Source organism: Limanda limanda, chromosome 12 (genome assembly GCF_963576545.1).
Source record: "Limanda limanda chromosome 12, fLimLim1.1, whole genome shotgun sequence".
Lineage (NCBI taxonomy): Eukaryota > Metazoa > Chordata > Actinopteri > Pleuronectiformes > Pleuronectidae > Limanda > Limanda limanda.
Window position 1 is genome coordinate 3,504,096 of NC_083647.1, and position 25,480 is coordinate 3,529,575.

Consider the following 25,480-nt stretch of genomic DNA (forward strand, 5'->3'; position numbering starts at 1 on the left):
GATAACTAAAACAAAATTAGCGCTGTGACCACAAATTAAGTAAGTGTTGTCGACATAACTCATTTCATATTTCACTCAAGCTCATGGAGAGCAAAGCGGATTTTACAGATTAAGCAAAGGTACAAGAGTGATTGTTTATGACTACATTACTCTGTAAATAAGTTTGTAGGATGTGTAATGAATAGATATATTTAGTTCACATCCTAGATTTACTCCATGACAAATGTAAAGAGGTTGAAAGCTGAATTAAATACGTTGTACCCACAGTCGTTTCTATTTCATTAGGATGATATGTGTTGTTTTTGCATTTATGCTGTACATCCTGGCAGGTGCCTTTCATGAGTGATTGTGTCCTCACTATAGGACACGTACAGCTGACACAGAAAAAAAACACCCACGAATACGTGCTAACCGCTGATATCCCTACAATGACTTTAGCTTGTTTATTTTTCAAGTTGATGAGTGACATGAGGAGTTTTGCTCTTTGGAGGTGAGTGAGTGGCTCTTAAAAGAGCCTTTGTGTCGATGGTGTCAAGCGGCTTTGCTTTACTTGGACTTGGTGGCCTTCTCGGTCTTCTTGGGCAACAGCACAGCCTGGATGTTGGGCAGCACGCCGCCCTGAGCGATGGTCACTCCGCCCAGGAGTTTGTTGAGCTCCTCGTCGTTGCGGACGGCCAGCTGCAGGTGGCGGGGGATGATACGGCTCTTCTTGTTGTCGCGGGCGGCGTTTCCAGCCAGCTCCAGGATCTCAGCGGTCAGGTACTCCAGCACTGCCGCCAGGTAGACGGGGGCGCCGGCACCAACGCGATGTGCGTAGTTGCCTTTACGCAGCAGCCTGTGAACACGACCGACGGGGAACTGGAGCCCAGCGCGGGAAGAGCGGGTCTTTGCCTTGGCTCTGGCCTTTCCGCCGGTTTTGCCTCTGCCTGACATGATGGATGTAGATTGGTTCCTTGAAACACGTCAAGAGAAAGTACGGTGAAAAGCTCGAACAATCAGTTTTATATCCGCGGATCGAGCGGGACGGTTCATGCCAGACCAACCAGAGTATCAGCCTCCCGCAGAGCAGTGGAGGACGGCCGGCACTTTCCTCCAATAGGCAGCAGGACTCGGGCGGTGGGTTGCTCCTTTGGGCGACGCTGAGCTCCAGGAGGAGCCTCTCACCATGTCACGGCTGCCTCCGTAGTTTAAAAGCAGAGTGTCTCTCCACCGCTTCACTCTTTCTCCCGATCGCAGAGACAAGAAACAAAATGGCAAGAACCAAGCAGACCGCTCGTAAATCCACCGGAGGCAAAGCCCCCAGGAAGCAGCTGGCCACTAAGGCTGCACGTAAGAGCGCCCCGGCCACCGGCGGCGTGAAGAAGCCTCACCGTTACAGGCCCGGTACCGTGGCTCTGAGAGAGATCCGTCGCTACCAGAAATCCACGGAGCTGCTGATCCGCAAGCTGCCCTTCCAGCGCCTGGTGAGAGAAATCGCTCAGGATTTCAAGACCGACCTGCGCTTCCAGAGCTCCGCTGTCATGGCTCTGCAGGAGGCCAGCGAGGCTTACCTGGTCGGCCTGTTCGAGGACACCAACCTGTGCGCCATCCACGCCAAGAGGGTTACCATCATGCCCAAGGACATCCAGCTGGCCCGCCGCATCCGCGGAGAGAGAGCATAAACTGCTGCTGCTCCACTGACGATAACAACGGCTCTTTTAAGAGCCACTTCACTGCCCTCAAGACAAAAGTCCTCCGTTGCCCTGCTTGTTAAAGACAGTTAATACATATAACTAACTCAAGAATTGACTGCAGATCCTAAAGTACATATTAATACCATTGGAGTAATAAATAAATTAAGTTATTACAATTACAGTCATTCATTTATAATCCAGTAATTACAGTACATTACAATCCATATTTTTAGACATTTAACTTTAATCCGATTTACAAAATAATTGAACAAATGACCGTTGTCATTATATGTCATTATACTATATATAAAAGAGTTTGCAGTTAAATATTTGTTGCATTAGTAGCTCTGCATAGAATACAAGCAACAAAGACTAATCTAAGACACGGCCAGCAACATGATTTCCACGGCAACCACATCAAAGTCTTTTCAAAACAAAACAAGCACCTGCTGATGATCCCTTTGTAATAAAGTCACGTTTTTGTGCAGGCAGCCAACACACCGCTGATGGCCGAGGCTCCTGGGAAAGTTGAGCCCGACTTCCTATCAGAGCCATGAACGTTTCATGCTGAGGATGCTGGAGAGTCGTTCTATAATTAGGACCTAATTTAATATCCATGTTGAAGTAGTCAATTTTACTAGATGTACACTTTAAGCAATGATCAAATTAATATTGTGGCACATTTCTCTCATGTAATACAAAAAGTCAACAGGTTGTATCATTTATTTTGCAGCATATGTCTTTGCTTTACTGGAATTTTAAATGTCTCTGCTGTCTGATTTAGTAAACACCTACATTGACTCTTCACATTAACACTAGGATACATGTATATTATTTTAATCATTATTTGTTTAAAATAATCATTAAAACATGACAAATGTTTTTGAAAAAACTATTTGTCTCGTGAGTGAGAGATCTCAGTCAACCTGTCCATATGTTACCTATTGATCAAGTCTTCTCAGACTGTTATAGCCAATAACACATTCATATTACAATTGAAGGCTTTAGTGTCAACAAACACACTGTGAGTCCAGAATGTACACACATGTGCAGTATGTGAAAGTGTTTGTGTAGATTGCCGTGGGTAAGTGGTAGCATGTAAACATGTTATTTGAACCATTCAAATATACTTTATTTATGTAGTGCTTTATAAACAGGCACTATAACACAAAGTACCTCCCATGCTTGACATAAAAAAGCACCCCCCTCCCCTTCACTCACACCCATCCAAAATCTTAGCATAACAATGTTATAATGTTATATATATATTTTAACAATGTAATAACAGTGTTGCTGTTAATCTCACAGTTTTCAACTCATGAATCAAAGGTAGGAAAGCAAAGGCAAAGTGGAGAGATGGTCACTGTGCTCAGGAGTTTGATGAGCTCCTCGTCGTTGTAGACTGACAGCTACAGGTGGCGGGGGGGCGAAAATATCATGTCAAGGATGCCACCACACAACCAGGACTTCTTTTTCTAAGGTCCATTTCTGTAAATTAAACCCTATAGTACAAAAGAATCCAGCAGAATGACAGGTTGAAATCAGCAACAGTTTCCAGCATACTTGAGGTGATTTTAAAACTGGTCAGTATCCAAAGATGCCTAATGAAAGATGAACATAGACACACTGGCCCCCCCGGACTAATAATAAATGGGCATGTTCATAACACTATCAAAAACGATTCCCGTCTAGCATCAAGTGCGTACACTGCTTGAGCTGCACTAACACTTTTGTACAGCTACAACATGATTTTTAGGGCTGATAAAACAAATCTTTGCTTGTTTTTTTTATATAAAAGACCACGTTTAAAGAGTCACTGTCTATTGACTATTAGATTGTTATGTCTTAGTTGTACTTTCACCTTCTTATAGTCCTTGGGGTCAACTTTTTGTGGCAATGTTTAACGTCAATAGAAAACTAGTTAACTTTCACATTTCACACTTTTCAATGGGGACAGCCAGTAAAAATTGTTAACACTTGCTTTTGGTGGGTGGTTGTGTTTTACGTGCAAGTGTAGTCCTCTGACTTTGAGGAGCAAGGATCTCATAGGCTTCTTTGCAATACGATTATGACCACCAGGGGGGGAACAGCTCCTCGTGAATAACAGCAATCACTGATTTGAGACAGAGGAAAAGTCCTGCAGTAAATTCTGCTATTGGATTTAAAAAATAATTGTTTTCATGAGTAGAAGTTTAGAGAAGTTTGCGGGATGTTTAGAATGTATTCACATGATTTTCCTCTTCAATTTAATTAACCACAGCTACATTACTAGTTAAAAGTGGCTGTTGAAATATTGCTGGACATGTGAGAGTCAGGACAGTTTGTCTTCATAGAGAAAGTGTGTGGCTCTTAAAAGAGCCGTTGGTTTGATGTCTCCGCAGAGGCATTTACTTGGAGCTGGTGTACTTGGTCACGGCCTTGGTGCCCTCAGACACGGCGTGTTTAGCCAGCTCCCCGGGCAGCAGCAGGCGGACGGCGGTCTGAATCTCCCTGGAGGTGATGGTGGAGCGCTTGTTGTAATGAGCCAGACGAGAGGCCTCACCGGCGATGCGCTCGAAGATGTCGCTCACGAAGGAGTTCATGATGCCCATGGCCTTGGAGGAGATCCCGGTGTCGGGGTGGACCTGCTTCAGCACTTTGTACACGTAGATGGCGTAGCTCTCCTTCCTGGACTTTCTCCTCTTCTTTCCACCCTTACCGGGGGCCTTGGCCACCGCTTTCTTGGAGCCCTTCTTGGGCGCAGGCTTCACTATGTCAGGCATCGTCACGATATTGTTCGTTCAAATGAATACAGACGCTGGTGGCCAGGATGTATTTGAACACATCACATGTAAATCAGTATGTGCCGTTCCCTCTCTGTCATTGGCTGAATGTGCAGCACGTGGGAGTGTCTCCGTGTTCATGAGTCCACTATTCTGCTGCTGACAGAGGTTGAACTGTAGAGCTCAACGGTAACTTTTGGAAGGTTAAGAAAAAATGCAAGATGTCTGAAACGTATTATTATTTATGGTGGTATCACATTAGTATCATTTAAAACAATCTGAACCAAAGCAACCTGATAAATACACAGCTCTAAATGAGAAGGGAACAGCTCCTCCAAGATAGAACATCCAAACGTGCAGGAGCAAGAAGGTTTGTTGTGTGCCGTGGAAGAGCATCAACCCATCAGCAGGAACGGTATCGGCTCCTTTGTGCCTGGAACATAAACAGGTGTAGCTGGCCAATAGGGAGCCGCCCTCCCAAAGAAAAGAAGGGAAAAAGATGATCGTGATAAATTTGGCACCTTTTTATTATAATCGTCATTATTGTTATACCTGTATTAAATTAGACAAATCCTATAGACACTTGGTCCTGCCTGCTGCCTTTGAATATTACAGTCCAATTAGCTGCTGCGTCAAGACCTGTTTAATAGAGTACAGGGAGATTTTATCCGGTTGAAATTCGCCCACATCACTTGGATAGACTTTCATATTAAGACGTTGTCTTTCAAAGCAGAGACAGCACACACACAAACACACACACACACACACACACACACACACACACACACACACACACACACACACACACACACACACACACACACACACACACACACACACATACTCACACACACACACACACACACACACACACACACATGTTCCAAGTGTGCTGTTTTGATAAGTAATGTTTGCTAGAAATTCTTGTACTGCCTGTATGCTGATTTTTGCCAATTTATAGCAGTTTGTGTTGTCTCTGAGACAAAGTTGTTATGTCTTTGGGCTTTGTGGTGATTTATCAGAGACGGCCAGGGCTTACCTGGCTGCTTTTCATCGAGGCTTACTCTGTTTTGCAAGGGGAACAAAAGGGCTGGAGACCAGAACATTGATAAAGTAATTCAATGTCATTTCACACAAGTGTTTGCTCCACTCATTTCACACAAGTGTTTGCTTCACTTCAACAAGTCCTTTACCAAAAGGGGATGATGTGATACTGAAGGCCTTTGGATTGTGTGAATATGCATGGGAGGCACCGTGAGCCAAGCAACTGTGTCTGAGAAACAAAAGCCTGTCTCCAATGCCTCCAACTCATACTTACCTGGCAGGGGAGATACCATGATCATGAAGGTGGTTCACCCAGGGCGAGGCTCAGCCATTGCACTTCGGCTGTGCTGACCCGTGCGAATTCCCCAAATGTGGGAATCTCGACTGCATAATTTGTGGTAGTGGGGGACTGCGTCCGCGCTCTCCCCTGATCATCATGTTCAATTGCAATAAGAGCCTGACACTGGGCCTATTTTTTAGGTTTGGTTGTAGTGCATGTTTTTTCCAACACAATGCACTCACTAATGCCACTGATTGTGGTAGAAGTATAATTTAACAGCAAATAGACGGGGTCACTCCTGTTCCAAGTGGGCTGTTTTGATAAGTAATGTTTGCTAGAAATTCTTGTACTGCCTGTATGCTGACTTTTGCCAATTTATAGCAGTTTGTGTTGTCTCTGAGACAAAGTTGTTATGTCTTTGGGCTTTGTGGTGATTTATCAGAGACGGCCAGGGCTTACCTGGCTGCTTTTCATCGAGGCTTACTCTGTTTTGCAAGGGGAACAAAAGGGCTGGAGACCAGAACATTGATAAAGTAATTCAATGTCATTTCACACAAGTGTTTGCTCCACTCATTTCACACAAGTGTTTGCTTCACTTCAACACGTCCTCTACTTTACTACTTTAGATGGTTACACAATCAATCAAGTGCTGTGTTTTATCTTAGTGTGTATTGCAACAGGGTCTCCATTACCAGTGAGTGAGTCGATAGGTCAGTCAGGTTCCAGAGGGCTGCAGTGTAAGGCCGTTGCTAAACTCCCGCAGAACAAGGACATGTAGAGGACACTTGTGTGTTCTTCATAGCAACAAAAGTAGTTGCTCAGTGCTAAATTTAGATATGCGCTAAATGGCTTTGTGTCTTTGTGAATATATTAACATATGCGTGTGTGTGTGTGAGCTTCTGTGTATTCATGTTAATGTCAGGGGGTGACTCATTTTTCACCTACATGTGTTTCTGCACAGACTTGAAGCGTAAAGCGGCTGCGCTCTGCTCCTCAACATCCATTCAGATCAAAAATCTGGGGAGGGTGCAGCACCTTAAACAGACAGCTCTGACCATGGTCCTCAAGCAAGATTTGTAATTCTACTCTGAAACTTAACTAAGTGTTTCTAATCATAAAGCCGGGGAGGGAGGGAGGGAGGGGGGGGTGCCTTATTGTAGTGACAGCCCCTGATCAAGTTGATGCAGCTACAGAGCTCATTTTCAAAACTCAGAACAGAGAAGAAGATGCAATAACTGGAGAAGCTGAGCTACTGGAAAACAAAGCTTCTGACAAGACATGTAGGAGAGTTCAACTGGTAGTGGACGTTGTTCCGGTTCACGTAATTTGGACAGCAGCGCCATCTGCTGGCTGCCTCATGTCACTACAGTAGATGTACATGTGTATGATGCGAGGCTGCAATTGTCATTTATCTAAGCAGCTCACCCGCAACTTCAGTATTTCTTATGCCAATGTGTATATATGTTTATGTATATATAACTGTCATTAAACTATATATTTGTATAAATATTAACAGTATAAATATAAACTGTCTTTAGGTGTCACTTATATATTTAGCAATTAAAGACCAGAGGAAACTACGATTACTAAACAAAAGAATTAATGTGAATTGTGAACCCATTTCAACTAAGGAATATGGTATATGAAGTCCATAAGAAATAGCTGCAGATCATGTCAACATCGTTAAAAATTGTACACTTTAATTTGGTGTTTTGATATGAAATAACTTCTAAATATTGACAATTAAGGGAAATACTCCAAGAACGACTGATTGGTGTTGAGCAGAGGATGTGAGCTCTCATTGACTCGGTGTGTGGCTCTTAAAAGAGCCGTTGTGTTGTTGAGCTGTTGGAAAGTGTGTTTATCCGCCGAAGCCGTACAGAGTGCGGCCCTGTCTCTTCAGAGCATACACCACGTCCATGGCGGTCACGGTCTTCCTCTTGGCGTGCTCGGTGTAGGTGACAGCATCGCGGATCACGTTCTCCAGGAAAACCTTCAACACGCCGCGGGTCTCCTCGTAGATCAGACCGGAGATACGCTTCACTCCGCCACGGCGAGCCAGGCGGCGGATGGCGGGCTTGGTGATTCCCTGGATGTTATCACGGAGAACTTTGCGGTGACGCTTTGCGCCTCCTTTACCGAGTCCCTTTCCTCCCTTTCCGCGTCCAGACATCTTCTTCAGTTAGATGAGATCTAGTCAATAGAGTGCTCCGAGGGAACCACAGCTAGTCATAGCTTGACTGAGGACCTGATAGAAGACCGAGGCGGCCCTCTTCCTCCTCTGTGGATCCTCATGGCCGCTGAGAATTAAATGTATTGTGCGCTAGCGCCTCCACAGGTTTGGATGTAGGACCGTAGATATTAAAGTCTGACACTTTACCAGTTTTGTGTAATAGTAGGACTGTGTCACGTTTCCATCAAGTGGGAGGAGTGCCTGTGAAAAACGCTGGGTTAAAAATAAGAGTAACATTAGGACTGACTAGGGAAGTACTTAGACAATGTATGAATGTTGAGCAACCTTGAGTGAAAAACCGTGGTCACACAAAGAGTCAGCTCACGATTTATCCCTTAGCCCTCCTGTTAAGTACTTAAATAGCCTTTTATCTAAAACACAACCCCCAACCAAAAGTGAATGTAATATTCAAAAGTGTCAGTGCAGTGTAAGCACTTGATGCTTGTCTGAAACTGTTTTGATAGTGTTATGAACATGCCCTTTTATTAGCAGTCCAAGGTGACAGGGTGACTTTCTTCTTCTTTCATTTGGCATCATTGGATACTGACCAGTTAAAAAGCACCTTGTGTATGCTTGAAAGTGTTGTTGATAAGAAACTGACATTCGGCTGGATTCTGTTTTACTGCATTCATCTGGTTTCATTTGCAGATATGGACCTTGGATAAAATGGTCATGGTTTTGCGGTGGCATCCTTAACATGGTATTTTCATCCCACCTGTAGCTGTCCGTCCACAATGACGAGGAGCTCAACAAACTTCTGGGCAGAGTGACCGTCTCTGCACTTTGTCTTTCCTTTCCTACCCCTGATTCATGAGTTAAAAACTATGAGATCAACAACAACACTGTTGTTGTGGTTTTGCTATGAGCTTGAATGGGGGTGAGTGAAGGGGTGTGCGTTTTTTTCTATCATTGTTAGCATTGAAAGTACTTTGTGTTATAGTGTTTGTATTAAAAGTAAGCCATAAATAAAGTAATTTTTGAATGGTAAAAAGTACATGTTTACATGCTACAATTTCCACAAATACCTTCACATACTCCACACGTGTGTACATTCTGGATACTCAGAGTGTTGTTGACACCAAAGTCTTCATTTGTAATATGAATGTGTTATTGGCCATACAAATCAGAGAAGACTTGATCTATTGATCACTAGGTTACATATTGACAGGTTGTCGGAGATGTCTCACACACGGGTCAAATCGTTTTTTAAGAAACGTTTGCCATGATTTAATGATTATTTTACACAAATCATGAACGGAAACATGTATCCCAGTGTTACTATGATGAGCAAAATTTGGTATTTACTAAGAAGAGAAATTGCAAATTCCAGTAAGGCTTAAACATTTTCGGGAAAAGAAATGATGGAACCTGTTGACTTTTTGCATTAAATGAGAGAAATGTGCCACAATATTAAATTAATCATTGCTTGAAGTGTATATTTTATCAAATTGAAAATTCAACATGGATATGAACTGTAGCGCTAATGGCATGATCTTCAGCGGGAAACGTCAGGGCTCTGATAGGAAGTCTGGCTCAACTTCACCAGGAGCCCCGGCCATCAGCGGTGTGTTTGCTGCCTGCACAATTTCTTGACTTTATTACAAAGGAATCATCAGCAGGTGCTTGTTTTCACTCGGTCTCTCTGAACAAACATGTGGAGCAGCGGGGAAACGGGTTTTGGTGGGGCTGTGGTGCTTTTGAACTCATTTAAGGAGAGAAACTAGTGGGGAAAGCCGCGGAGCAGCGCTGCTCACCGCGGTGAACGGGTCGTGTTTGGAGGCTCCACCGACGAAATGCAGAGAGCATCAGAGCTCGTCATGACTTCAATATGAAGACAAATAAGTCCGCTACCTGCTGCCTCACTGTCAGCCTCCAGCACCGCTCACCCACTGACTTTTAAGTCGTTTATCAGTGAAGAGAAAACACAAGTGTCTCGGCGTTCCCACTGCACACAGGAGCAGCGGCTCGACTGAGTCTTCACGGTTCTCATGATGTGTTCAAGTACCGCCTCCCGACCAGGACTCCTCAACAGTCCTGTAACTCACACCGATAGTTCTTCGTTGATCTAAACGCAAAGAGAAAGATGTCAGAAGCCGCTCCAGCTCCGGCTCCAGCCGCCGCCAAGGTTAAAGCGGTCAAGAAGAAGGTCGTGAAACCGAAGGCCGCCGGCCCCGGCGTCAGTGAGCTCATCGTGAAAGCCGTGTCCGCGTCCAAGGAGCGCAGTGGCGCGTCAGTGTCCGCCCTCAAGAAGGCTCTGGCTGCCGGAGGCTACGATGTGGAGAAGAACAACTCCCGCGTCAACACCACCATCAAGAAGCTGGTGGTCAGCGGGACCCTGGTCCAGACCAGGGGAACCGGGGCCACGGGCTCGTTCAAGATGAGCAAGAAGGTGGACACCAAGGTCCAGAAGGCGGTGAAGAAGGCCGCTCCCAAAGCGAAGAAGCCCGCCGCCAAGAAACCTGCAGTGGCTAAAAAGCCCAAGGCAGCCAAGAAGCCAGCAGCCGCTAAAAAGTCCCCGAAGAAGGTGACGAAACCAGCAGCGGCCAAGAAGGTGGCGAAGAGCCCGAAGAAGGTGGCGAAGAGCCCCAAGAAAGTGGCAAAGAGCCCCAAGAAGATGGGGAAAAAGGCGCCTGCTGCAAAGAAATCCCCCGCGAAGAGGGTCGCCAAGCCCAAAGCGATGAAGACAGCAGCCAAGAAGAAGTGAGCTGTCCTCACTGCGATACATGTCCATCCTGGTAAAAGGCTCTTTTAAGAGCCACACAAGTCTATCCACAAAGAGCTGAGTCCTCATCATTCACCACCACTGTTAAGAAATATGTAGAGACAGAGTTCTTAGGTATAGGGAGTCAAGTTGGTTAGACAAATATGAAATGTCTTTCTGACAATGTTAAGATGTAGGAGTTAGTTCATATAAAAACGTCAAATAGTATAAAGCATAGTCTAGACTCTGTGTGAAGGAGTAGCCGACTCCTACTGACACACACACACACACACACACACATACATCATGTAACATGATGTTCAGCGGTATCCGATTTACTTCATATACCACACTTCCTAAAGATTGTGCCCCTGTTGTTATATTTATCGTAGTTTTCTCGTGTCTTTCTTTGCTCAATATATAAGTGACAGCTGCTTAGAAATCACATCATATAACCACACTGTACTGTAGTAGCATCAGGCAGCCAGCAGATGGAGCTGCTCTCCAAATTATAGGAGTTGGAACAACGTCCCATACCAGACGAACTCTCGTCCGTGTCCTGTCAGAAGCTTTCTTTTCCAGTAGCTCAGCTTCTCCTGTTTTATTGCAGCTACGTGTTGACTCATCAAAATGAGCTCTGTAGCTGCATCACCTTGATCAGTGGCTGTCATTAAACTAAAGTCTTGATGAACTCTCACCAGACACTGCAACACCAACAGACGGAAAGTCACAAGGTTAAGTTTACTCAAAGGGAGTAGAAGTGTTTTTGTCCAGGTGATGTTTTTCTCAGATTTATTTTTAAAACACCGAGTACATTTTTCAGAGTATAATTCAGAAAAACCAAGCTCTTTTAATCCTGTTTCAGGACCATGGACAGAGCTGTTGGTTTTGTTTAGGAGCTGCACTTCAACAGTTTGATGCTCTTGATGGATGTTGTTTAGCAGAGTGCAGCGGCTTTACGCCTCAAGTCTGTGCAGAGGTGAAATATGAGATAACTGTATCTAGATAACTAAAACAAAATTAGCGCTGTGACCACAAATTAAGTAAGTGTTGTCGACATTACTCATTTCATATTTCACTCAAGCTCATGGAGGGCAAAGCGGATTTTACAGATTAAGCAAAGGTACAAGAGTGATTGTTTATGACTACATTACTCTGTAAATAAGTTTGTAGGATGTGTAATGAATAGATATATTTAGTTCACATCCTAGATTTACTCCATGACAAATGTAAAGAGGTTGAAAGCTGAATTAAATACGTTGTACCCACAGTCGTTTCTATTTCATTAGGATGATATGTGTTGTTTTTGCATTTATGCTGTACATCCTGGCAGGTGCCTTTCATGAGTGATTGTGTCCTCACTATAGGACACGTACAGCTGACACAGAAAAAAAACCACCCACGAATACGTGCTAACCGCTGATATCCCTACAATGACTTTAGCTTGTTTATTTTTCAAATTGATGAGTGACATGAGGAGTTTTGCTCTTTGGAGGTGAGTGAGTGGCTCTTAAAAGAGCCTTTGTGTCGATGGTGTCAAGCGGCTTTGCTTTACTTGGACTTGGTGGCCTTCTCGGTCTTCTTGGGCAACAGCACAGCCTGGATGTTGGGCAGCACGCCGCCCTGAGCGATGGTCACTCCGCCCAGGAGTTTGTTGAGCTCCTCGTCGTTGCGGACGGCCAGCTGCAGGTGGCGGGGGATGATACGGCTCTTCTTGTTGTCGCGGGCGGCGTTTCCAGCCAGCTCCAGGATCTCAGCGGTCAGGTACTCCAGCACTGCCGCCAGGTAGACGGGGGCGCCGGCACCAACGCGATGTGCGTAGTTGCCTTTACGCAGCAGCCTGTGAACACGACCGACGGGGAACTGGAGCCCAGCGCGGGAAGAGCGGGTCTTTGCCTTGGCTCTGGCCTTTCCGCCGGTTTTGCCTCTGCCTGACATGATGGATGTAGATTGGTTCCTTGAAACACGTCAAGAGAAAGTACGGTGAAAAGCTCGAACAATCAGTTTTATATCCGCGGATCGAGCGGGACGGTTCATGCCAGACCAACCAGAGTATCAGCCTCCCGCAGAGCAGTGGAGGACGGCCGGCACTTTCCTCCAATAGGCAGCAGGACTCGGGCGGTGGGTTGCTCCTTTGGGCGACGCTGAGCTCCAGGAGGAGCCTCTCACCATGTCACGGCTGCCTCCGTAGTTTAAAAGCAGAGTGTCTCTCCACCGCTTCACTCTTTCTCCCGATCGCAGAGACAAGAAACAAAATGGCAAGAACCAAGCAGACCGCTCGTAAATCCACCGGAGGCAAAGCCCCCAGGAAGCAGCTGGCCACTAAGGCTGCACGTAAGAGCGCCCCGGCCACCGGTGGCGTGAAGAAGCCTCACCGTTACAGGCCCGGTACCGTGGCTCTGAGAGAGATCCGTCGCTACCAGAAATCCACGGAGCTGCTGATCCGCAAGCTGCCCTTCCAGCGCCTGGTGAGAGAAATCGCTCAGGATTTCAAGACCGACCTGCGCTTCCAGAGCTCCGCTGTCATGGCTCTGCAGGAGGCCAGCGAGGCTTACCTGGTCGGCCTGTTCGAGGACACCAACCTGTGCGCCATCCACGCCAAGAGGGTTACCATCATGCCCAAGGACATCCAGCTGGCCCGCCGCATCCGCGGAGAGAGAGCATAAACTGCTGCTGCTCCACTGACGATAACAACGGCTCTTTTAAGAGCCACTTCACTGCCCTCAAGACAAAAGTCCTCCGTTGCCCTGCTTGTTAAAGACAGTTAATACATATAACTAACTCAAGAATTGACTGCAGATCCTAAAGTACATATTAATACCATTGGAGTAATAAATAAATTAAGTTATTACAATATAATTAATTTATAATCAAGTAATTACAGTACATTACAATCCATATTTTTAGACATTTAACTTTAATCCGATTTACAAAATAATTGAACAAATGACCGTTGTCATTATATGTCATTATACTGTATATAAAAGAGTTTGCAGTTAAATATTTGTTGCATTAGTAGCTCTGCATAGAATATAAGCAACAAAGACTAATCTAAGACACGGCCAGCAACATGATTTCCACGGCAACCACATCAAAGTCTTTTCAAAACAAAACAAGGACCTGCTGATGATCCCTTTGTAATAAAGTCACGTTTTTGTGCAGGCAGCCAACACACCGCTGATGGCCGAGGCTCCTGGGAAAGTTGAGCCCGACTTCCTATCAGAGCCATGAACGTTTCATGCTGAGGATGCTGGAGAGTCGTTCTATAATTAGGACCTAATTTAATATCCATGTTGAAGTAGTCAATTTTACTAGATGTACACTTCAAGCAATGATCAAATTAATATTGTGGCACATTTCTCTCATGTAATACAAAAAGTCAACAGGTTGTATCATTTATTTTGCAGCATATGTCTTTGCTTTACTGGAATTTTAAATGTCTCTGCTGTCTGATTTAGTAAACACCTACATTGACTCTTCACATTAACACTAGGATACATGTTTATGTATATTATTTTAATCATTATTTGTTTAAAATAATCATTAAAACATGACAAATGTTTTTGAAAAACTATTTGTCTCGTGAGTGAGAGATCTCAGTCAACCTGTCCATATGTTACCTATTGATCAAGTCTTCTCAGACTGTTATAGCCAATAACACATTCATATTACAATTGAAGGCTTTAGTGTCAACAAACACACTGTGAGTCCAGAATGTACACACATGTGCAGTATTTGAAAGTGTTTGTGTAGATTGCCGTGGGTAAGTGGTAGCATGTAAACATGTTATTTGAACCATTCAAATATACTTTATTTATGTAGTGCTTTATAAACAGGGACTATAACACAAAGTACCTCCCATGCTTGACATAAAAAAGCACCCCCCTCCCCTTCACTCACACCCATCCAAAATCTTAGCATAACAATGTTATAATGTTATATATATATTTTAACAATGTAATAACAGTGTTGCTGTTAATCTCACAGTTTTCAACTCATGAATCAAAGGTAGGAAAGCAAAGGCAAAGTGGAGAGATGGTCACTGTGCTCAGGAGTTTGATGAGCTCCTCGTCGTTGTAGACTGACAGCTACAGGTGGCGGGGGGGCGAAAATATCATGTCAAGGATGCCACCACACAACCAGGACTTCTTTTTCTAAGGTCCATTTCTGTAAATTAAACCCTATAGTACAAAAGAATCCAGCAGAATGACAGGTTGAAATCAGCAACAGTTTCAAGCATACTTGAGGTGATTTTAAAACTGGTCAGTATCCAAAGATGCCTAATGAAAGATGAACATAGACACACTGGCCCCCCCGGACTAATAATAAATGGGCATGTTCATAACACTATCAAAAACGATTCCCGTCTAGCATCAAGTGCGTACACTGCTTGAGCTGCACTAACACTTTTGTACAGCTACAACATGACTTTTAGGGCTGATAAAACAAATCTTTGCTTGTTTTTTTTTTAAATAAAAGACCACGTTTAAAGAGTCACTGTCTATTGACTATTAGATTGTTATGTCTTAGTTGTACTTTCACCTTCTTATAGTCCTTGGGGTCAACTTTTTGTGGCAATGTTTAACGTCAATAGAAAACTAGTTAACTTTCACATTTCACACTTTTCAATGGGGACAGCCAGTAAAAATTGTTAACACTTGCTTTTGGTGGGTGGTTGTGTTGTACGTGCAAGTGTAGTCCTCTGACTTTGAGGAGCAAGGATCTCATAGGCTTCTTTGCAATACGATTATGACCACCAGGGGGGGAACAGCTCCTCGTGACTAACAGCAATCACTGATTTGAGACAGAGGAAAAGTCCTGCAGTAAATTCTGCTATTGGATTTAAAAAATAATTGTTTTCATGAGTAGAAGTTTAGAGAAGTTTGCGGGATGTTTAGAATGTATTCACATGATTTTCCTCTTCAATTTAATTAACCACAGCTACATTACTAGTTAAAAGTGGCTGTTGAAATATTGCTGGACATGTGAGAGTCAGGACAGTTTGTCTTCATAGAGAAAGTGTGTGGCTCTTAAAAGAGCCGTTGGTTTGATGTCTCCGCAGAGGCATTTACTTGGAGCTGGTGTACTTGGTCACGGCCTTGGTGCCCTCAGACACGGCGTGTTTAGCCAGCTCCCCGGGCAGCAGCAGGCGGACGGCGGTCTGAATCTCCCTGGAGGTGATGGTGGAGCGCTTGTTGTAATGAGCCAGACGAGAGGCCTCACCGGCGATGCGCTCGAAGATGTCGCTCACGAAGGAGTTCATGATGCCCATGGCCTTGGAGGAGATCCCGGTGTCGGGGTGGACCTGCTTCAGCACTTTGTACACGTAGATGGCGTAGCTCTCCTTCCTGGACTTTCTCCTCTTCTTTCCACCCTTACCGGGGGCCTTGGCCACCGCTTTCTTGGAGCCCTTCTTGGGCGCAGGCTTCGCTATGTCAGGCATCGTCACGATATTGTTCGTTCAAATGAATACAGACGCTGGTGGCCAGGCTGTATTTGAACACATCACATGTAAATCAGTATGTGCCGTTCCCTCTCTGTCATTGGCTGAATGTGCAGCACGTGGGAGTGTCTCCGTGTTCATGAGTCCACTACTCTGCTGCTGACAGAGGTTGAACTGTAGAGCTCAACGGTAACTTTTGGAAGGTTAAGAAAAAATGCAAGATGTCTGAAACGTATTATTATTTATGGTGGTATCACATTAGTATCATTTAAAACAATCTGAACCAAAGCAACCTGATAAATACACAGCTCTAAATGAGAAGGGAACAGCTCCTCCAAGATAGAACATCCAAACGTGCAGGAGCAAGAAGGTTTGTTGTGTGCCGTGGAAGAGCATCAACCCATCAGCAGGACCGGTATCGGCTCCTTTGTGCCTGGAACATAAACAGGTGTAGCTGGCCAATAGGGAGCCGCCCTCCCAAAGAAAAGAAGGGAAAAAGATGATCGTGATAAATTTGGCACCTTTTTATTATAATCGTCATTATTGTTATACCTGTATTAAATTAGACAAATCCTATAGACACTTGGTCCTGCCTGCTGCCTTTGAATATTACAGTCCAATTAGCTGCTGCGTCAAGACCTGTTTAATAGAGTACAGGGAGATTTTATCCGGTTGAAATTCGCCCACATCACTCGGATAGACTTTCATATTAAGACGTTGTCTTTCAAAGCAGAGACAGCACACACACACACACACACACACACACACACACACACACACACACACACACACACTCACACACACACACACACACACACACACACACACACATGTTCCAAGTGTGCTGTTTTGATAAGTAATGTTTGCTAGAAATTCTTGTACTGCCTGTATGCTGATTTTTGCCAATTTATAGCAGTTTGTGTTGTCTCTGAGACAAAGTTGTTATGTCTTTGGGCTTTGTGGTGATTTATGAGAGACGGCCAGGGCTTACCTGGCTGCTTTTCATCAAGGCTTACTCTGTTTTGCAAGGGGAACAAAAGGGCTGGAGACCAGAACATTGATAAAGTAATTCAATGTCATTTCACACAAGTGTTTGCTCCACTCATTTCACACAAGTGTTTGCTTCACTTCAACAAGTCCTTTACCAAAAGGGGATGATGTGATACTGAAGGCCTTTGGATTGTGTGAATATGCATGGGAGGCACCGTGAGCCAAGCAACTGTGTCTGAGAAACAAAAGCCTGTCTCCAATGCCTCCAACTCATACTTACCTGGCAGGGGAGATACCATGATCATGAAGGTGGTTCACCCAGGGCGAGGCTCAGCCATTGCACTTCGGCTGTGCTGACCCGTGCGAATTCCCCAAATGTGGGAATCTCGACTGCATAATTTGTGGTAGTGGGGGACTGCGTCCGCGCTCTCCCCTGATCATCATGTTCAATTGCAATAAGAGCCTGACACTGGGCCTATTTTTTAGGTTTGGTTGTAGTGCATGTTTTTTCCAACACAATGCACTCACTAATGCCACTGATTGTGGTAGAAGTATAATTTAACAGCAAATAGACGGGGTCACTCCTGTTCCAAGTGGGCTGTTTTGATAAGTAATGTTTGCTAGAAATTCTTGTACTGCCTGTATGCTGACTTTTGCCAATTTATAGCAGTTTGTGTTGTCTCTGAGACAAAGTTGTTATGTCTTTGGGCTTTGTGGTGATTTATCAGAGACGGCCAGGGCTTACCTGGCTGCTTTTCATCGAGGCTTACTCTGTTTTGCAAGGGGAACAAAAGGGCTGGAGACCAGAACATTGATAAAGTAATTCAATGTCATTTCACACAAGTGTTTGCTCCACTCATTTCACACAAGTGTTTGCTTCACTTCAACACGTCCTCTACTTTACTACTTTAGATGGTTACACAATCAATCAAGTGCTGTGTTTTATCTTAGTGTGTATTGCAACAGGGTCTCCATTACCAGTGAGTGAGTCGATAGGTCAGTCAGGTTCCAGAGGGCTGCAGTGTAAGGCCGTTGCTAAACTCCCGCAGAACAAGGACATGTAGAGGACACTTGTGTGTTCTTCATAGCAACAAAAGTAGTTGCTCAGTGCTAAATTTAGATATGCGCTAAATGGCTTTGTGTCTTTGTGAATATATTAACATATGCGTGTGTGTGTGTGAGCTTCTGTGTATTCATGTTAATGTCAGGGGGTGACTCATTTTTCACCTACATGTGTTTCTGCACAGACTTGAAGCGTAAAGCGGCTGCGCTCTGCTCCTCAACATCCATTCAGATCAAAAATCTGGGGAGGGTGCAGCACCTTAAACAGACAGCTCTGACCATGGTCCTCAAGCAAGATTTGTAATTCTACTCTGAAACTTAACTAAGTGTTTCTAATCATAAAGCCGGGGAGGGAGGGAGGGAGGGGGGGGTGCCTTATTGTAGTGACAGCCCCTGATCAAGTTGATGCAGCTACAGAGCTCATTTTCAAAACTCAGAACAGAGAAGAAGATGCAATAACTGGAGAAGCTGAGCTACTGGAAAACAAAGCTTCTGACAAGACATGTAGGAGAGTTCAACTGGTAGTGGACGTTGTTCCGGTTCACGTAATTTGGACAGCAGCGCCATCTGCTGGCTGCCTCATGTCACTACAGTAGATGTACATGTGTATGATGCGAGGCTGCAATTGTCATTTATCTAAGCAGCTCACCCGCAACTTATGCCAGTATTTCTTATGCCAATGTGTATATATGTTTATGTATATATAACTGTCATTAAACTATATATTTGTATAAATATTAACAGTATAAATATAAACTGTCTTTAGGTGTCACTTATATATTTAGCAATTAAAGACCAGAGGAAACTACGATTACTAAACAAAAGAATTAATGTGAATTGTGAACCCATTTCAACTAAGGAATATGGTATATGAAGTCCATAAGAAATAGCTGCAGATCATGTCAACATCGTTAAAAATTGTACACTTTAATTTGGTGTTTTGATATGAAATAACTTCTAAATATTGACAATTAAGGGAAATACTCCAAGAACGACTGATTGGTGTTGAGCAGAGGATGTGAGCTCTCATTGACTCGGTGTGTGGCTCTTAAAAGAGCCGTTGTGTTGTTGAGCTGTTGGAAAGTGTGTTTATCCGCCGAAGCCGTACAGAGTGCGGCCCTGTCTCTTCAGAGCATACACCACGTCCATGGCGGTCACGGTCTTCCTCTTGGCGTGCTCGGTGTAGGTGACAGCATCGCGGATCACGTTCTCCAGGAAAACCTTCAACACGCCGCGGGTCTCCTCGTAGATCAGACCGGAGATACGCTTCACTCCGCCACGGCGAGCCAGGCGGCGGATGGCGGGCTTGGTGATTCCCTGGATGTTATCACGGAGAACTTTGCGGTGACGCTTTGCGCCTCCTTTACCGAGTCCCTTTCCTCCCTTTCCGCGTCCAGACATCTTCTTCAGTTAGATGAGATCTAGTCAATAGAGTGCTCCGAGGGAACCACAGCTAGTCATAGCTTGACTGAGGACCTGATAGAAGACCGAGGCGGCCCTCTTCCTCCTCTGTGGATCCTCATGGCCGCTGAGAATTAAATGTATTGTGCGCTAGCGCCTCCACAGGTTTGGATGTAGGACCGTAGATATTAAAGTCTGACACTTTACCAGTTTTGTGTAATAGTAGGACTGTGTCACGTTTCCATCAAGTGGGAGGAGTGCCTGTGAAAAACGCTGGGTTAAAAATAAGAGTAACATTAGGACTGACTAGGGAAGTACTTAGACAATGTATGAATGTTGAGCAACCTTGAGTGAAAAACCGTGGTCACACAAAGAGTCAGCTCACGATTTATCCCTTAGCCCTCCTGTTAAGTACTTAAATAGCCTTTTATCTAAAACACAACCCCCAACCAAAAGTGAATGTAATATTCAAAAGTGTCAGTGCAGTGTAAGCACTTGATGCTTGTCTGAAACTGTTTTGATAGTGTTATGAACATGCCCTTTTATTAGCAGTCCAAGGTGACAGGGTGACTTTCTTCTTCTTTCATTTGGCATCATTGGATACTGACCAGTTAAAAAGCACCTTGTGTATGCTTGAAAGTGTTGTTGATAAGAAACTGACATTCGGCTGGATTCTGTTTTACTGCATTCATCTGGTTTCATTTGCAGATATGGACCTTGGATAAAATGGTCATGGTTTTGCGGTGGCATCCTTAACATGGTATTTTCATCCCACCTGTAGCTGTCCGTCCACAATGACGAGGAGCTCAACAAACTTCTGGGCAGAGTGACCGTCTCTGCACTTTGTCTTTCCTTTCCTACCCCTGATTCATGAGTTAAAAACTATGAGATCAACAACAACACTGTTGTTGTGGTTTTGCTATGAGCTTGAATGGGGGTGAGTGAAGGGGTGTGCGTTTTTTTCTATCATTGTTAGCATTGAAAGTACTTTGTGTTATAGTGTTTGTATTAAAAGTAAGCCATAAATAAAGTAATTTTTGAATGGTAAAAAGTACATGTTTACATGCTACAATTTCCACAAATACCTTCACATACTCCACACGTGTGTACATTCTGGATACTCAGAGTGTTGTTGACACCAAAGTCTTCATTTGTAATATGAATGTGTTATTGGCCATACAAATCAGAGAAGACTTGATCTATTGATCACTAGGTTACATATTGACAGGTTGTCGGAGATGTCTCACACACGGGTCAAATCGTTTTTTAAGAAACGTTTGCCATGATTTAATGATTATTTTACACAAATCATGAACGGAAACATGTATCCCAGTGTTACTATGATGAGCAAAATTTGGTATTTACTAAGAAGAGAAATTGCAAATTCCAGTAAGGCTTAAACATTTTCGGGAAAAGAAATGATGGAACCTGTTGACTTTTTGCATTAAATGAGAGAAATGTGCCACAATATTAAATTAATCATTGCTTGAAGTGTATATTTTATCAAATTGAAAATTCAACATGGATATGAACTGTAGCGCTAATGGCATGATCTTCAGCGGGAAACGTCAGGGCTCTGATAGGAAGTCTGGCTCAACTTCACCAGGAGCCCCGGCCATCAGCGGTGTGTTTGCTGCCTGCACAATTTCTTGACTTTATTACAAAGGAATCATCAGCAGGTGCTTGTTTTCACTCGGTCTCTCTGAACAAACATGTGGAGCAGCGGGGAAACGGGTTTTGGTGGGGCTGTGGTGCTTTTGAACTCATTTAAGGAGAGAAACTAGTGGGGAAAGCCGCGGAGCAGCGCTGCTCACCGCGGTGAACGGGTCGTGTTTGGAGGCTCCACCGACGAAATGCAGAGAGCATCAGAGCTCGTCATGACTTCAATATGAAGACAAATAAGTCCGCTACCTGCTGCCTCACTGTCAGCCTCCAGCACCGCTCACCCACTGACTTTTAAGTCGTTTATCAGTGAAGAGAAAACACAAGTGTCTCGGCGTTCCCACTGCACACAGGAGCAGCGGCTCGACTGAGTCTTCACGGTTCTCATGATGTGTTCAAGTACCGCCTCCCGACCAGGACTCCTCAACAGTCCTGTAACTCACACCGATAGTTCTTCGTTGATCTAAACGCAAAGAGAAAGATGTCAGAAGCCGCTCCAGCTCCGGCTCCAGCCGCCGCCAAGGTTAAAGCGGTCAAGAAGAAGGTCGTGAAACCGAAGGCCGCCGGCCCCGGCGTCAGTGAGCTCATCGTGAAAGCCGTGTCCGCGTCCAAGGAGCGCAGTGGCGCGTCAGTGTCCGCCCTCAAGAAGGCTCTGGCTGCCGGAGGCTACGATGTGGAGAAGAACAACTCCCGCGTCAACACCACCATCAAGAAGCTGGTGGTCAGCGGGACCCTGGTCCAGACCAGGGGAACCGGGGCCACGGGCTCGTTCAAGATGAGCAAGAAGGTGGACACCAAGGTCCAGAAGGCGGTGAAGAAGGCCGCTCCCAAAGCGAAGAAGCCCGCCGCCAAGAAACCTGCAGTGGCTAAAAAGCCCAAGGCAGCCAAGAAGCCAGCAGCCGCTAAAAAGTCCCCGAAGAAGGTGACGAAACCAGCAGCGGCCAAGAAGGTGGCGAAGAGCCCGAAGAAGGTGGCGAAGAGCCCCAAGAAAGTGGCAAAGAGCCCCAAGAAGATGGGGAAAAAGGCGCCTGCTGCAAAGAAATCCCCCGCGAAGAGGGTCGCCAAGCCCAAAGCGAAGAAGACAGCAGCCAAGAAGAAGTGAGCTGTCCTCACTGCGATACATGTCCATCCTGGTAAAAGGCTCTTTTAAGAGCCACACAAGTCTATCCACAAAGAGCTGAGTCCTCATCATTCACCACCACTGTTAAGAAATATGTAGAGACAGAGTTCTTAGGTATAGGGAGTCAAGTTGGTTAGACAAATATGAAATGTCTTTCTGACAATGTTAAGATGTAGGAGTTAGTTCATATAAAAACGTCAAATAGTATAAAGCATAGTCTAGACTCTGTGTGAAGGAGTAGCCGACTCCTACTGACACACACACACACACACACACATACATCATGTAACATGATGTTCAGCGGTATCCGATTTACTTCATATACCACACTTCCTAAAGATTGTGCCCCTGTTGTTATATTTATCGTAGTTTTCTCGTGTCTTTCTTTGCTCAATATATAAGTGACAGCTGCTTAGAAATCACATCATATAACCACACTGTACTGTAGTAGCATCAGGCAGCCAGCAGATGGAGCTGCTCTCCAAATTATAGGAGTTGGAACAACGTCCCATACCAGACGAACTCTCGTCCGTGTCCTGTCAGAAGCTTTCTTTTCCAGTAGCTCAGCTTCTCCTGTTTTATTGCAGCTACGTGTTGACTCATCAAAATGAGCTCTGTAGCTGCATCACCTTGATCAGTGGCTGTCATTAAACTAAAGTCTTGATGAACTCTCACCAGACACTGCAACACCAACAGACGGAAAGTCACAAGGTTAAGTTTACTCAAAGGGAGTAGAAGTGTTTTTGTCCAGGTGATGTTTTTCTCAGATTTATTTTTAAAACACCGAGTACATTTTTCAGAGTATAATTCAGAAAAACCAAGCTCTTTTAATCCTGTTTCAGGACCATGGACAGAGCTGTTGGTTTTGTTTAGGAGCTGCACTTCAACAGTTTGATGCTCTTGATGGATGTTGTTTAGCAGAGTGCAGCGGCTTTACGCCTCAAGTCCGTGCAGAGGTGAAATGTGAGATAATTGTATCTAGATAACTAAAACAAAATTAGCGCTGTGACCACAAATTAAGTAAGTGTTGTCGACATAACTCATTTCATATTTCACTCAAGCTCATGGAGAGCAAAGCGGATTTTACAGATTAAGCAAAGGTACAAGAGTGATTGTTTATGACTACATTACTCTGTAAATAAGTTTGTAGGATGTGTAATGAATAGATATATTTAGTTCACATCCTAGATTTACTCCATGACAAATGTAAAGAGGTTGAAAGCTGAATTAAATACGTTGTACCCACAGTCGTTTCTATTTCATTAGGATGATATGTGTTGTTTTTGCATTTATGCTGTACATCCTGGCAGGTGCCTTTCATGAGTGATTGTGTCCTCACTATAGGACACGTACAGCTGACACAGAAAAAAAACACCCACGAATACGTGCTAACCGCTGATATCCCTACAATGACTTTAGCTTGTTTATTTTTCAAGTTGATGAGTGACATGAGGAGTTTTGCTCTTTGGAGGTGAGTGAGTGGCTCTTAAAAGAGCCTTTGTGTCGATGGTGTCAAGCGGCTTTGCTTTACTTGGACTTGGTGGCCTTCTCGGTCTTCTTGGGCAACAGCACAGCCTGGATGTTGGGCAGCACGCCGCCCTGAGCGATGGTCACTCCGCCCAGGAGTTTGTTGAGCTCCTCGTCGTTGCGGACGGCCAGCTGCAGGTGGCGGGGGATGATACGGCTCTTCTTGTTGTCGCGGGCGGCGTTTCCAGCCAGCTCCAGGATCTCAGCGGTCAGGTACTCCAGCACTGCCGCCAGGTAGACGGGGGCGCCGGCACCAACGCGATGTGCGTAGTTGCCTTTACGCAGCAGCCTGTGAACACGACCGACGGGGAACTGGAGCCCAGCGCGGGAAGAGCGGGTCTTTGCCTTGGCTCTGGCCTTTCCGCCGGTTTTGCCTCTGCCTGACATGATGGATGTAGATTGGTTCCTTGAAACACGTCAAGAGAAAGTACGGTGAAAAGCTCGAACAATCAGTTTTATATCCGCGGATCGAGCGGGACGGTTCATGCCAGACCAACCAGAGTATCAGCCTCCCGCAGAGCAGTGGAGGACGGCCGGCACTTTCCTCCAATAGGCAGCAGGACTCGGGCGGTGGGTTGCTCCTTTGGGCGACGCTGAGCTCCAGGAGGAGCCTCTCACCATGTCACGGCTGCCTCCGTAGTTTAAAAGCAGAGTGTCTCTCCACCGCTTCACTCTTTCTCCCGATCGCAGAGACAAGAAACAAAATGGCAAGAACCAAGCAGACCGCTCGTAAATCCACCGGAGGCAAAGCCCCCAGGAAGCAGCTGGCCACTAAGGCTGCACGTAAGAGCGCCCCGGCCACCGGCGGCGTGAAGAAGCCTCACCGTTACAGGCCCGGTACCGTGGCTCTGAGAGAGATCCGTCGCTACCAGAAATCCACGGAGCTGCTGATCCGCAAGCTGCCCTTCCAGCGCCTGGTGAGAGAAATCGCTCAGGATTTCAAGACCGACCTGCGCTTCCAGAGCTCCGCTGTCATGGCTCTGCAGGAGGCCAGCGAGGCTTACCTGGTCGGCCTGTTCGAGGACACCAACCTGTGCGCCATCCACGCCAAGAGGGTTACCATCATGCCCAAGGACATCCAGCTGGCCCGCCGCATCCGCGGAGAGAGAGCATAAACTGCTGCTGCTCCACTGACGATAACAACGGCTCTTTTAAGAGCCACTTCACTGCCCTCAAGACAAAAGTCCTCCGTTGCCCTGCTTGTTAAAGACAGTTAATACATATAACTAACTCAAGAATTGACTGCAGATCCTAAAGTACATATTAATACCATTGGAGTAATAAATAAATTAAGTTATTACAATTACAGTCATTCATTTATAATCCAGTAATTACAGTACATTACAATCCATATTTTTAGACATTTAACTTTAATCCGATTTACAAAATAATTGAACAAATGACCGTTGTCATTATATGTCATTATACTATATATAAAAGAGTTTGCAGTTAAATATTTGTTGCATTAGTAGCTCTGCATAGAATACAAGCAACAAAGACTAATCTAAGACACGGCCAGCAACATGATTTCCACGGCAACCACATCAAAGTCTTTTCAAAACAAAACAAGCACCTGCTGATG

The 25,480-nt window shown here is 44.9% G+C and overlaps 10 protein-coding genes and 2 non-coding genes across 12 annotated transcripts in view; 6 read left to right on the top strand and 6 right to left on the bottom strand.

The window, feature by feature from the left end:
• LOC133015150 (histone H2A-like) overlaps nt 1-25,480 on the top strand; it is a 543,969-nt gene that overhangs the window by 298,026 nt on the left and 220,463 nt on the right. The window lies entirely within an intron of this gene.
• Nucleotides 547-933, bottom strand: LOC133015154 (histone H2A). Its single transcript, XM_061082294.1, has one exon. It carries the CDS (start codon nt 931-933, stop codon nt 547-549), a length of 387 nt encoding a protein of 128 aa, XP_060938277.1.
• LOC133015572 (histone H2B-like) lies at nt 4,061-4,435 on the bottom strand. The gene has a single exon (XM_061082805.1). It carries the CDS (start codon nt 4,433-4,435, stop codon nt 4,061-4,063), a length of 375 nt encoding a protein of 124 aa, XP_060938788.1.
• On the top strand, nt 5,746-5,909 carry LOC133017397 (U1 spliceosomal RNA). The gene has a single exon (XR_009682710.1). It is a non-coding gene; the product is annotated as a U1 spliceosomal RNA (small nuclear RNA).
• Nucleotides 7,561-7,996, bottom strand: LOC133015326 (histone H4). The gene has a single exon (XM_061082499.1). The coding sequence runs from the start codon at nt 7,930-7,932 to the stop codon at nt 7,621-7,623; it is 312 nt and encodes a 103-aa protein (XP_060938482.1). The 5' UTR covers nt 7,933-7,996; the 3' UTR covers nt 7,561-7,620.
• Nucleotides 10,057-10,696, top strand: LOC133015323 (histone H1-like). Its single transcript, XM_061082496.1, has one exon. The coding sequence runs from the start codon at nt 10,076-10,078 to the stop codon at nt 10,694-10,696; it is 621 nt and encodes a 206-aa protein (XP_060938479.1). The 5' UTR covers nt 10,057-10,075.
• Nucleotides 12,245-24,291, bottom strand: LOC133015327 (histone H2AX-like). Its single transcript, XM_061082500.1, has 2 exons — nt 23,903-24,291; nt 12,245-12,650 (listed from the first exon to the last, which is right to left on the bottom strand). Exons 1-2 carry the CDS (start codon nt 24,283-24,285, stop codon nt 12,245-12,247), a joined length of 789 nt encoding a protein of 262 aa, XP_060938483.1. The 5' UTR covers nt 24,286-24,291.
• Nucleotides 12,946-13,512, top strand: LOC133015329 (histone H3). The gene has a single exon (XM_061082501.1). It carries the CDS (start codon nt 12,949-12,951, stop codon nt 13,357-13,359), a length of 411 nt encoding a protein of 136 aa, XP_060938484.1. The 5' UTR covers nt 12,946-12,948; the 3' UTR covers nt 13,360-13,512.
• LOC133015324 (histone H2B-like) lies at nt 15,762-16,136 on the bottom strand. The gene has a single exon (XM_061082497.1). It carries the CDS (start codon nt 16,134-16,136, stop codon nt 15,762-15,764), a length of 375 nt encoding a protein of 124 aa, XP_060938480.1.
• Nucleotides 17,399-17,562, top strand: LOC133016220 (U1 spliceosomal RNA). Its single transcript, XR_009681613.1, has one exon. It is a non-coding gene; the product is annotated as a U1 spliceosomal RNA (small nuclear RNA).
• Nucleotides 19,218-19,653, bottom strand: LOC133015325 (histone H4). Its single transcript, XM_061082498.1, has one exon. It carries the CDS (start codon nt 19,587-19,589, stop codon nt 19,278-19,280), a length of 312 nt encoding a protein of 103 aa, XP_060938481.1. The 5' UTR covers nt 19,590-19,653; the 3' UTR covers nt 19,218-19,277.
• Nucleotides 21,714-22,577, top strand: LOC133015322 (histone H1-like). The gene has a single exon (XM_061082495.1). The coding sequence runs from the start codon at nt 21,733-21,735 to the stop codon at nt 22,351-22,353; it is 621 nt and encodes a 206-aa protein (XP_060938478.1). The 5' UTR covers nt 21,714-21,732; the 3' UTR covers nt 22,354-22,577.